We start from the raw sequence: 12,735 nt of genomic DNA on the forward strand, positions 1-12,735 counted from the left end.
CCGAGTGCAGTACAATAGTTAGTATCTAATCGTTTGTAGATAAATTAAAAATTTACGGAAATGTGCTAATCATTTAAATTTTTGTTTGCTCTTTTGATTGTTTTTCCTGTGCCCTTTCAATGCAGTGAGTGAATATTGGCAAATGCCTCCACTATTTATGTACGAGAGCTTCGAAGGCTGTCTCAGATCGAATCCGGAAGGAGTTTTCTGTATTGTAAAAAGTGTGCTGAAACCCAACAACCATTCGTCGCTATGGAGAACGGTTGAAGTAATCAAGCATTAAAATTATATGATAGTGTATTTTCAGTGCTATAAGTTTGTCGATCGTTTTCAGAAATATTCAAAGTATCCATATCAATATCAGCATAGTGTTCTAACGCGCGGAATTTGCCTACAACAATGTGAAGATCTGGTGAAAGCACTTTCCGGTCAGCAGAGAGAGCAATTCTTGCAGCCCAAGTTCGACGTAAACTATAAGGTAGGATGTTAATTTTTTCTGATTTTGAAATTCATTCAGAGTTTTAAATTCATAATACAACAAAAACTACAATGCCTTTTCTCAAAACTGTTTTCTTCATACGGCCCAATATGACACTGTATGCTAGTTGGCAGTATATTTCTGCATTATAAAACTAAAATAGCGTTATTCTTTACATCAAATAGCAGCAAGGTCCGAAAAAATTAACTCTTCTTTTGATAAGAATTGTAATTAACTTTTGCTCAGCCCGATACCAAGAACCTCACACGGAGAACACAAAGGTATCAAACACTAGCAGACCACACTTTGCACCGGCAGATGAACACCATATAGAAACAGAAACCAAAATCAACGAGATAATGGCATAGCTGAAAATATATGCTCAATTCTATATACTTAAGGGGCTTTAAAGGATACCGAAACTAGTCAGTGTCAGCTAATCATATTGGTAACAGAAACGCAGTTGAGAAGATCAGAAGAAATGTTATAAAGTTGGACTGAAAAACTATGACTGCAAATGGAAAGTGGAACTAGCGTTATAAATTATAGATGCTAGCTTTTTATAATTAATACTATTGCATATATGCATGAGTTCTAGGAATTTGATATTTAAATCGATTATTTTGGTGGTATCTTCATGCTACTTTTCTGCAGATTTTGCAGTCAATTGCCAACGTTCAGGAATATAGCATTTTGGGTCCGAAATTCATCTCCAACGCTACAAAAAGTTGTTTTTGTATCGAATTGATAATTGGTTGATTGATACCCTGAAAGTTATATTGAACTGACATCAGCATATGCGTCCTATTTTGGAACTGCGGATTATTTGTAAACAATTCACATTCTAAAGTATGTAAATCATATTTCACATGATTAGTTCCATAATGCTATACAATTCTGTGATGAAAATCGTATGTAAATCAATTGATAGCATTTTGTACAATTGAATATTAACTAGGGTCCGATTTATTAAGCCTTGTGTACGATTTCAATTCTGTTTAGAAATATTCGAGATGATTTTCATACATTAACAGGAATGGAAAATCAGCTATTTTAACCAAATCTATGAGCTTTCGCTACGCGTACACGCGATCATCATCCGTACAGACCATGACAAACAGTGAATCTTTAGCTCTAATCATAAAATGTTGTTCTATTAATAACTCGTAGCAGTCGATCGCAGTGTTTCAATTCACCTAGCTGCAAGAAAAAAGGTTACTCATGTTGTTTGTATTGAGATTCACGCACCCACACAACCGATCGTCTGTATCTGTTATATTTCTTAACGCAATCAATCAATGTACATGATCTAATATGAGGTTTGTCATAATCTGTACATATCGCGACAAAGTATTTGTCGCTTACAAGTAGTAATATCAATGAATCTGAATCTGAACGCTCCTAAATGTTCTTGATCACTAGAAGTGTTTTTCCATTCCTGTAGGACATTAATTATACGATGTCTGTTTAACTGGGAGCAAAGTTAAGCTTAGTATCCAGCTAAAAAGAAAACAGCTCAGGAAAAAATCCTGCTATCTACCGAAGAAATTTTGACAACTCTAAGGCAAGCAACTACCTGTAATTTTTCTCTTGTGGTTATAATGCGTCGGATAATACTCCGTACGGAAAAGTGACGTTTCAATTCACTTGCATGTAAAACTGCGCTATCTGAAAGTGAAATAATAGGCCGTATGAATAAAAGAGTCAGGGCAAATGGTGAATGACCAATTGGTTAAAACCACATTAAACAACAATAAAAAAAGTCAGAGCAAATGCTCCCATACGATTAAAACGGGAAAAGCAAAGCAAACTGTTTTATTCATACGGCCTAATATTTCTTGTGAGGTGCATACTGGCAAAGAAATCGCAAATGGAAAATCGTTTCTTTAGTATTTCTTGGCCTATTTTTTGCCCATTTATTTTCAGGTCGATACTAGGCTTTAACTATTAATTTTTTTAATACTAGGCACGAGTTTATAATGTTCCGACATAATAATGTTCGTCAACATATCGTTATTTAGCGATTCTAAGTGAAATGGGTAAATGGTTCAACTTGATCTTCTCCGATTTAATTAAAACTTCAACATATCTTTGGTAAAGGAGGTTTAGTCTTTTCCAACAAACAGTTTTGTTTGTTTCTTGTTTTTTTTTTGAAAACGCTCGAATATAATTTAAAATTTTCCATATTGTTGAGAAGCCATCTCACCAACCGTTAAATAACATCACCGAAGTTACCAGTACACCGTGCACTATGGGCAAAAACGAGAGAAAAAACGGACGCAATTAAGATACGGCCTGCGGGCTTATAAAATATAGGTGATCTTATGTAAAATTTTCCGGAGAATCGCGTGGTGCTCACCTCTTTCCTGTTTGTCATCGGAAAGTGCCCCATTTTGCACATTTACCCCTATTTTGAAAATTTTTCTCCCTTAATGGATTATTCCAAGCAAGGTTTCGAGAAAACAAACCGCGAAAATCTACTAATTTTGTGTAAAAAAGTCCACAGAATCGACTAGGGTTTATCTCATTTATTTTGGAGCACATTAATTTTTTTGGTTGAATTCCCGTTTGGTATGGTCGGTTTGATAACGGGAGCTCAACAAAAAAAAAAAGTGCTCTAAACTAAGTGAGATAAGCCCTGTTCGATTCTGCGGCCTTTTTTATACAAACCACACGATTCTCCGGAAAATTTTACTTAGAATCACATATATTTTATCAGCCTGCAGGTCGTATCTTAATTGCACCCTTTTTTCTCTCATTTTTGCCCATAGTGCAGTGGTTTAAATGCTCGGAATCGTGAACTTTTTTAATAACTCTTTTCATAGTGTTTTTTTTTCAATATGGCGTATTCGGAAGAATTTCTGTATATCATTAGACGCAACGATTAGTGATTAGTATCAATTCGGAACTCAAACACAGGTGGCGCTGCAAAATTTAACTTTCTTATTTGATGATATGGAACTATAGTATGTTCGAGAAAGTTGTAGATAATGTTATTATGAAGCTTTTTGCTGGAATCATCATTCCTCTAAGTATCACAGTTTTTGAGATATTAAGCGTCTTTCATTCGTCTTTACAACACTATTTAAATATTTTTTATTACAATAATCTTTACAATAAGCGAAGAAAATAATAGAAAAAAGAAAGGATATCAAAAGTATGACTAGTATTCTTAGATAAAGACAAGACGTCAAGGAGAAAGTAAATAATAATGAGAAAGAAAAGTTCGCTGAAAAAATAAAATTTTTTCTTCTTTTTCTTTTTTCTCTGGTTGTGTTTCGTTTACAAAGCTCAAACGTTATAGAAACCTTTGTCAAGCTACTACCAACAAAACAAAAAAAGTTTAATATTTTTTTGAAACGATGGTTCTACAATTGATGAAGGGACGGTAGGGAAAGAAATGAAAATTTTTTGGTGAAGGTGGGGAAGAGCGGAAAGGAAGGGGGGGGGGGGTATTGGTAGCTATGCTTGACAAGTAGTCATTTTGACTCCTACCTTTTGTCCAATACTGGAAGGTGCATGAGTCGAACCAAGCTGTAATCTAAGATTACAACCGGATTCGATTCGATTACAACCGATGTGATTCGCTGGTACTTGTACCTTTGAACCATAGAGGCGCTGGACTCCAGCATTCTACTTGTGCATTAGAGTGTCCCAAAATAGCACTATGTTAGAAAACCCGGGGGCTCACCCCTCAAATGATAGCTTAGGGTGTCACAACAAAACTTTTATATGACGTCAACATTGGTTGACGCGATTTAGGGGTCGCACATTTGAGTTTTATGAAAAAATGGCATTTTTCAGGAGTAAATTCAAAAAAATATTTCTAGAAATGTTAAAGTAAGTGAAACAAGGTACTTAACTATTTTTTCACAATCATTGAGATCTGATACTTTTATAAAACAGTCATGGGGCATGTCTGGAGTCATATTTGGCAACAAAAATTTATTGAATTCGGCAAAAATTTAAAATTTTCAAAATTTCATTTAAATAAACGTCAAAACTGGGTATCAAACAGTGTCTCAGAGTAATACAGCTATACTATATAGATTGGAAATTTTATGACGAACAACTTTGCTGAAGAAAGTATGGACATATGCTCAAATCTCGCTGAGGTATTCACGTTTTTCTGAAGGCGAAACAAAACATATTTTCGCAATTTTTAAATTTTAGCAGTTCCACGTGAAGAAGGTAAATAATGAAACTTGAATTACAGGGATACCTCGATATAAGACAATTTATAATTTCTAAAAGTTGTCTTATATCGAAATTGTCTTATATCGAAACATGGTTTTAAAAAAAAAATTGTATTAGCGGTCGCCAGTTTTGCTCTGTGTTATGTGTTTACGGTTTTTGAACTATTTATTATTGTTTGAACTATTAGTTTTTTAGTATTTTTGGGGTTATTTTGAAATAATGAACGTCTTCATGGCACCGATTTCAGAATAGAAAATCAGCTCTGGTATCATAATCAGCTATGTCAAAGGGATTTGTTTCGATATAAGACATAACGAGGCTGTCTTATATCGAGGTATACCTGTATTGATTCTAAACGTTACCTACGTGCTTGATGGGAAGAAATATGCACCTTCCACAGAATTAACACCATTTAGGCTCAAGAATCACTTTTGAAAAGGGCGTATTTATTTTAACAGGTACTATGTTTAAAAAATCGTTGCTCCCGAAGCTAGGGTTGCTCCAAAATGATGCCTAAGCGTGAGTTGTAGAAAATGGATTTTTAAACCTGAAAAAATAAACACTTATGTTTTTTAACTATTTTTGTACAATCAGTAGATGGTAGAATCAGCAAGATGTATTCGGACAAATTGAAAGGTAATATTTTTTCTAGTTGCTAACAATTTCATAACTTGGTAATATAATACGGATAACATATGAAATGGGCACGTTTAAAATAAAAAAATAAAATATATTAAACTTTTTTTTAAATATCTTAAATATGGCTGCATTTAGAAGCTAATTATTATTTTGAACACTGTGTTGACATGCACATAAGAAGTTGTTCTTCAAATTCAAATTACATATATGTAAAACGAGAAATATAAGAATGATAATAAGAAATATAATAATAATCTCAGGTTACAAAATATTCGTAAAAGTCGCTGTTCTACAAAATCCTTTGATAAATATTGCACCATTTCAGAAAAAGTCTCAAAATGCATCAAATCACCACTATTTCTCCAAAAAAAAGTTCAATGTTGCCATTTCCTGTATACCTTAATTTTACATTTTTTCCTGACTTTAGAATATAGTAAAAAAAAAAAATTCAGTGTTTATTTTTTCATGCTTAAAACTCAATTTTCAACAACTCACGCTTAGGCATCATTTTGGAGCAAACCTAGTTTCAGGGGATACAATTTCTCAAACATAGTACCTAATAAAATAAATACGCCCTTTTCAAAAGTGATTCTTGAGCCTAAATGGTGCCAAATTCTTTGAAAGGTGCATATTTCCTCTTATCAAGAATGTAAATGACGTTTAGAATAAAAAGTTCAAGTTTTATCATTTACCTTTTTCACGTGGAACTGCTAAAATTTAAAAATTACGATAATATGTTTTGTTTCGCCTTCAGAAAAACGTGAATACTTCAACGAGATTTGAACATACGTCCATACTTTCTTCGGCAAAGTTGTTCGTCATAAAATTTCCAATCTATATAGTATGGCTGTATTACTCTGAGACATTGTTTGATACCCAGTTTTGACGTTTATTTAAACGAAATTTTGAAAATTTTAAATTTTTGCCGAATTCAATAAATTTTTGTAACCAAATATGACTCCAGACATGCCCCCATGACTTTTTTATGAAAGTATCAGATCTCAATGATTGTGAAAAAATAGTTAAGTACCTTGTTTCACCTACTTTAACATTTCTAGAAACAGTTTTTTGAATTTACTGCTGAAAAGTGCATTTTTTTCATAAAACTTAAATGTGCGACCCCTAAATCGCGTCAACCAATGTTGACGTCATATAAAAGTTTTGTTGTGACACCCTAAGCTATCATTCGAGGGGTGAGCCCCCGGGTTTTCTGACATAGTGCTATTTTGGGACACTCTATTGTGCATGCAAAAATTTGGGACCCATCAACTGAGAAAACTGTCTGAGACTGAGAAAATGGTAGGGTTCCAAATTTATGCCTGCACAAATATCTGTACTTGTGGCAACACTGGCAGATACTGATCACTCCCACCCGTGAGTGAGGACGAAGCTGCAGAAGAAAAGATAAAATTAATACAAAATGTGTATCCCAGTGCGCCACTAGCTCTCACGGGTAGGCAACTGGTTGCTCAAGAGTTGTTTGACTCGCGAGTGAACTATGCAGAAAGACGATATGCGGCTGTGCTTTCGCGAGTGTATAGGTAGCAGAATGTCTGCACACAGCAACGGTGACTCTGTGGCTTACGCTTACTTGAGGGGCATAAGCGTTGAATGCTATGCTTCTCATATTCGCTGGCGTGAGACTAGGCATCGTTGGCTTCTCGCTCGACTTGCAACGTTGCTTAAAACTTCATTATCAATTAGTGAATTCACCTTATAAGCGATTTTAAAGGATACTTGATCTCCGTTTAAAAACGATCTTACAGCTTTTTTAAAAGTTGACATTACTTTTGATAAAGTTTCATGACATGCATGTGCAAAATGGATTGATCATAACAATGCTGCCATAAAACGACCGCCCAGTTAGCTTTGAGGTACGATGCTGGTCTAACAAGCTAGTCGTCGTATGTTCGAATCTCGGCTAAGCGGTGCTGTCAGTAGGCTTTTTGCACTAGCTTCGTAACTGACCTGTACTCTAACAACCGGCCGCGAAGTCTGTCGATAAAGAAGGGCCAAATCATAGAAAGACGTTTAAGTCCAAGGCTTTGCTTTGTTGCCATAAAACTTTCTTAAAGCCGTATATGCTTAAAATAGAAATCATACTTACTTACTTTACTTTTGGGGCAACCAGGCTTGTCCTGCACTCAGTGAACTTATTTTGCTTTTTTCACTGTAACACCTCAGCCAAGCAAAATCAGAAAATATTATATATTGGGCATTTATAGAGTAAATTATTATCTATAAAATTGCTGAACTAAGTATTGCTCTATCTTTAGTATTTACGGCGCACTACCAATTCACACTGGCTGGTGTACCAAGGTGCGCACCAAGATGCGATCCCAGTATGAACTGGGTGTGCGCGGTAAATACTAAAGATAGAGCAGAACTTAGTTCAGCAATCTTATGGATAATAATTTACTCTATAAATGCTCCACACATAATATTTTCGAATTTTGCTTGACTGAGGTGTTACAATTAAAAAAGCAAAATAAGTTCACTGAGTGCAGGACAAGCCTGGTGGTAACGGTTCGTTACCGATCCTGCGCCGAACGAATTATGGTCCTCCAGTACCGTCGGTCCTGGGCTACTGTTCTTCAATCCCCACGAACACCAACTCAACGTGCATCATCTTCGACAGCACACACCCACAGGAGTCTACTGCCTCTTCCTGGTTCTCTACTAAAAATAGTTTTGGCTACTCTTTCGTCGGGCATTCTGGCCACGTGTCCAGCCCATCGCAGCCTGCCACATTGCGCTACCTTCACTATATCAGCATATTTGTATACTTGGTACAGCTCGTGATTCATGCGTCTGCGCCACACTCCATTTTCCATTTTGCCATCAAGTATAGATCGCAGAATTTTACGCTCAAAAACCCCATCTGCTTCTTTTAGCGTCTATGATTCGTGTCCGGGTCACCGTCACCGGGAGGATTAGTGCTCTGTAGAGCACCAGTTTTGTGCAAACTACTGGACTTCAGCTGGCTATGTAATCCGTAGAAAGCCCGATTCGCGGCTGCAACTCGTCGTTTCACTTCGCGGCTTACATCGTTGTTCCATGTCACGAGTGTACCAAGGTATATAAATTTCTCCACTACTTCATATCGTTCCCCATCTAACTCCACCTCGGCACCAACATCACTTTGGCTCCCACGTTCCCTACCAGCAACCATGTACTTCGTTTTGGCGGTGTTAATAATAAGTCTCAATCTCGCCGCTTCCCTTTTAAAAGGCCTGAAGGCCTCTCTCACTGCTCTATGGTTATTTCTGATGATATCGACGTCATCCGCAACGCCAAGAAGCATGTGAGATTTCGTGATGATAGTTCCATTCCTTTCCACGTTTGCTCTTCGTAATGCACCTTCCAAGGCAATGTTGAATAGCAGGTTAGAGAGTGCATCCCCTTACTTCAGTCCAACGTCCAACGTCACGAAAGCAGCTGAGATGTCACCCGCTATTCTAACGCATGCGTAGCAGAACTAGTTTCGTCGGAAAACCATGTTCTAGCATTATCTGCCACAGCTCATTTCGTTTAACTGAATCGAACGCCGCTTTAAAGTCCAGAAACAGATGGTGTATCTGCAAGTTGTACTCCCGGAACTTGTCTAGCAACTAACGGAGGGTAAACATCTGATTCGTCGTGGAGCGACCCTCACGAAAACCAGCTTGGTACTCGTCGACGAAGGACTCCGCTAACGGTCTCAGTCAAAAACAGGATACGCAAAACAGCAAAACAGGATACGGGAAAGCACCTTGTAGGCTGAATTGAGCAATGTAATTCGTCGATAGTTTTTACGCTCCAATCGATGTCCCTTTTTGAAAATTGGGCAAATTAGGCCATCCAATCACTCCTCCGGCATTTGCTCTTCCTCCCAGATCCTGTCAATGAGCTGGTGGATTGCTTCGTACAGCCGCTCGCTCCCCGCTTTTAGAAGTTCCGCCGGGATACCGTCCTTCCCAGCAGCCTTACCGTGTTTCAGCTTACTGATTGCCTTTTTAACCTTCTCCTGTGTTGGTGGCTCCACAGCTTGACCATCGCTTACAATTCCTATCTTGTCCCTGCTGATCTCCGCATTTACGTCTCCATTCAACAGTGTCTGGAAGTGCTCCTTCCACTTGGCTGCTACCGCCGTTTTGTCGGTAAGCAGGTTGCCAGCACTATCATTGCACATCACAAGCACGGCAAAATTCCTGCATCTCACCGTTTTAAAGAAACTCCGTGTGTCGTTGTTGGCGTATCGCTCCTAATACTCGCGTTTCTTTAAACGATGGATTCTTTTTTCCGCAGCTCTAGTCTCTCCGTACCTCTCTCCGTTTTGACGCGTTGCCGCAGTGAGCATGCGACTCCTGGCCTAGTTCTTTTCATCTGTCACTCTCTGGCATTCGGCATCAAACCAGCTGTTACGCTGTCTTCCACGCGTCGTGCCTAACACCTCTCCGCTACCAACTGTTTCGATGGCACCATGGATGTTCCTCCACAGCCCATTTATATCTTCTTCTTCTATACGGTGTTCTGCAATTCGTTGGTCAAGCTTCCTGGCGTACTCCACTGCCATGCCGTCTGCCGTTAACCGCTGGATATTGAAACGCAGCGTCCTCTCAGTGTGAACTTTCGCCGTGTTCGACAGCCTTGCGCGAATCTTACTCACTACGAGATAGTGGTCAGAGTCGATATATGGTCCCCGAAAAGACCGTACATCGATAACATCCGAAAGGTGTCGACCGTCAATCAAGACGGTCAAGAGATCATCATGATCAATCTGAGAGCTAGACAGTTCATTTGGATGCCTCCAGGTGTGTTTCCGAATATTCAAACGTGAAAAGTAGGTGCTACAGATGGCCATTCTTCTGGCCACGGCAAAATTTATGAGCCTCAGACCGTTATCATTGGTCGACAGATTAAGGCTATGTCTTCCAATGGCTGGACAAAAGAATTCCTCCCTCCCGATCTGCGCATTTGCATCTCCGATGATGATTTTCACGTCGTGTTTTGAAGGATTTGCCCTTAATCCTCAACACGCATAAATGGTCACCTACGGGCCTCCACCGGATAACTCGTTGCTTTCGTTTTCCCAACACTACGAAACCGACTCCATGTTCTGCTTTTTTACCGCCACTGCAGTAGATGTGGTACTTGAAAGAAGTGCCTGCAATAGGGGCTACTGCACGGAACTCCCTTGCTTCGGAATTTGGCCACCGAACTTCGTGAATAGCAGCGAGCTCCACTCCGAGTTGATGCAGTTCTCGAGCAAGCAAGCCAGCCTGTGCCGGTTCATGGAGAGTTCGGACATTTCAGGTACTAAGTTTCCAATCGTTATCCCTTAATCGTTTTCTTGTCCCTTGCCGTGTCCTATACCTATTGTTCCGTCCTGAATTTCTTTCTTCGTTATTCGTGGTAATTGTATTTTCGGTATACTACCTCACCGGGGTCGCGATACCCACATCCCGTTGATGGGCCTGCCATCTTAAGTATAGCTTGCGGGATACAGCATTTCATATTCAGCCGCCCGTTCCGAGACGGACGCTGTGTGAGCCGCCCCTTACCTGGAGAACAGACGCGCTAGTTCGCACCTCCTAGCTTAGTACATGAAGCATTTCTGGGTAAGGTCATCGACCGTCATCATTTGACTTAGATCTGAGATTGAGACGATCTCCTTTTTACAGATGAGACAAACCACATCTACTCCTTCAGTAGATTTTCCTCCTTCCAAAATCATTGAAATTATCCAGTGAAGTGCCATTGCCAGTGGTTCTTTTATATTTTTGTAGAGGTCTGACGGGAGTCGGTCTTTTCCGGCGGTTCGATTATTCTTCAGTAGACCGATTTTTCGCCGATTCTCTTCAAGATCGGAAGCCGAAACACTTTTAGCGTTTATCGGCACTCTTGGGTTGACCTACTATTTTAGGTTCATATTCTATGTATATTGACTCTACTATACCATAAGATGTTCCTTGTAATTAAATCCGAATTTGCTTCAGAAAGAAAATGCGTCTATTATACAGCAGTCCCCCGAATAAGGCGGTGGGTGGTGGTATACGCCCACGGCGATTTCTCAGTTGTCTATTAATCAATAACGTTGATTTTTTATACATAATTAGCATGTGGTATAACCTAGTCAACTACCAAAAATCAACTTTATTGGTTAATGGACAGCTGAGATATCGCGATTTTGAGATCTGGACATGCTAATGATAAACGCAATATTTTTTCCGTGCATTGCGTGTATTGACGTTTGTTATCAACGCAGCAGTGTAACGAGTAACTAACAATTATTTCTGAATCTTAATTTGTGACTTAATTGATGGTAATGTTCGTGTCACGATTCCTAAGCATTCGCATATTAGGCTATTAAAAATAATTTGTATCATTCACAGCTAAAATCAATAGTGATTATTTAAATTTTGATTATTTAACTTGCAAGTTTTAATAATATATGTCTCGTCCAACATATCTATTATCAGTCACTAAAATTCAAATTTTAGCATTTTATAAATCGTATCAAATCACGCTAAAATTTCATCAAACGTGCTTGTTGTTGAAAAGCTTTGCCAAAGATAGGGTAAAAATTTTGATTTAAGTGCCAAACACCAATTCACTAGAATCGGCCCCGATCTGCACTGGTTAGTCAATCCAGCATGCTGCATATTCAGTGCGCTATTCACCGGTTCAACCATGCGCCGCTCAAAAGTCAACGACATATTCTAAAGTTGGACACATAATGGCCATTGTAAAAAATTGTCACTTTTTTCTCATGTATACATAAGATTTTTACCTATGGAAACCGAATGAAGAGAAACAAGCAGCACAGGTGCCAAAAGATCTCCGTCGCTGTCGTCGTACTATTATCAATGCTTTTACGCATTATTTTCGGCAGTAATAAATTACGGGATATTATTGAAGCAAAGGGTATGCCACCTGAACGACGAGCCCCTGCGAAGTCGCAGTTCGTAGTTGAGTGGAACCAAAACTGGTTTCCTCATTCCATTCCAATCGCGAAGGCGTTTTCCGTACAAATAACGTTTCGATTTAAATTTTTCAGTTTCCTGTACGATATTAATATCCTAATTCGAATATTATGGTAATCTCTCAAACAGCTGTTTGCGAAGTGAGTTATGATTTACCTGAAATCACTCTGTGATTGCGGTTAGGTATTCCATGGGAATTTTCAGCACGAGGCAAGTTGAACCAAGAGGTTTCCCTTTCAACCGAAGTTAGTTGAGCCAGCCCTTTTTTGTATAAACGCATGGATTATCAAGAATATTTTTTAAATGTAGTAAATTCGTAGCAAATTAGATTAGAACGTTTCAAAAAATTTAATCAAATCGCAATTTAAAAGCATGCGAATGCCTGGTTAATTATTCTCGAACAGTATGATTGGTTTGAATTAAGTTTAAGTTTGATCAGTGCTTTTTACATATTAT

At 38.4% G+C, this 12,735-nt stretch overlaps 1 protein-coding gene across 1 annotated transcript in view; it reads left to right on the plus strand.

Moving 5' to 3' along the window:
• Positions 1-12,735, plus strand: part of LOC128736497 (nose resistant to fluoxetine protein 6-like) — an 18,632-nt gene continuing 5,897 nt past the window's right edge. Inside the window, exons 1-3 of the mRNA XM_053830982.1 lie at positions 1-17; positions 126-268; positions 335-478. Coding sequence (XP_053686957.1) covers position 17; positions 126-268; positions 335-478 — 288 coding nt within the window. The 5' untranslated portion in view covers positions 1-16. The remainder of the gene's footprint in view (positions 18-125; positions 269-334; positions 479-12,735) is intronic.

The sequence above is a fragment of the Sabethes cyaneus genome, chromosome 2 (genome assembly GCF_943734655.1).
Source record: "Sabethes cyaneus chromosome 2, idSabCyanKW18_F2, whole genome shotgun sequence".
In the NCBI taxonomy this organism is placed as follows: Eukaryota; Metazoa; Arthropoda; class Insecta; order Diptera; family Culicidae; genus Sabethes; species Sabethes cyaneus.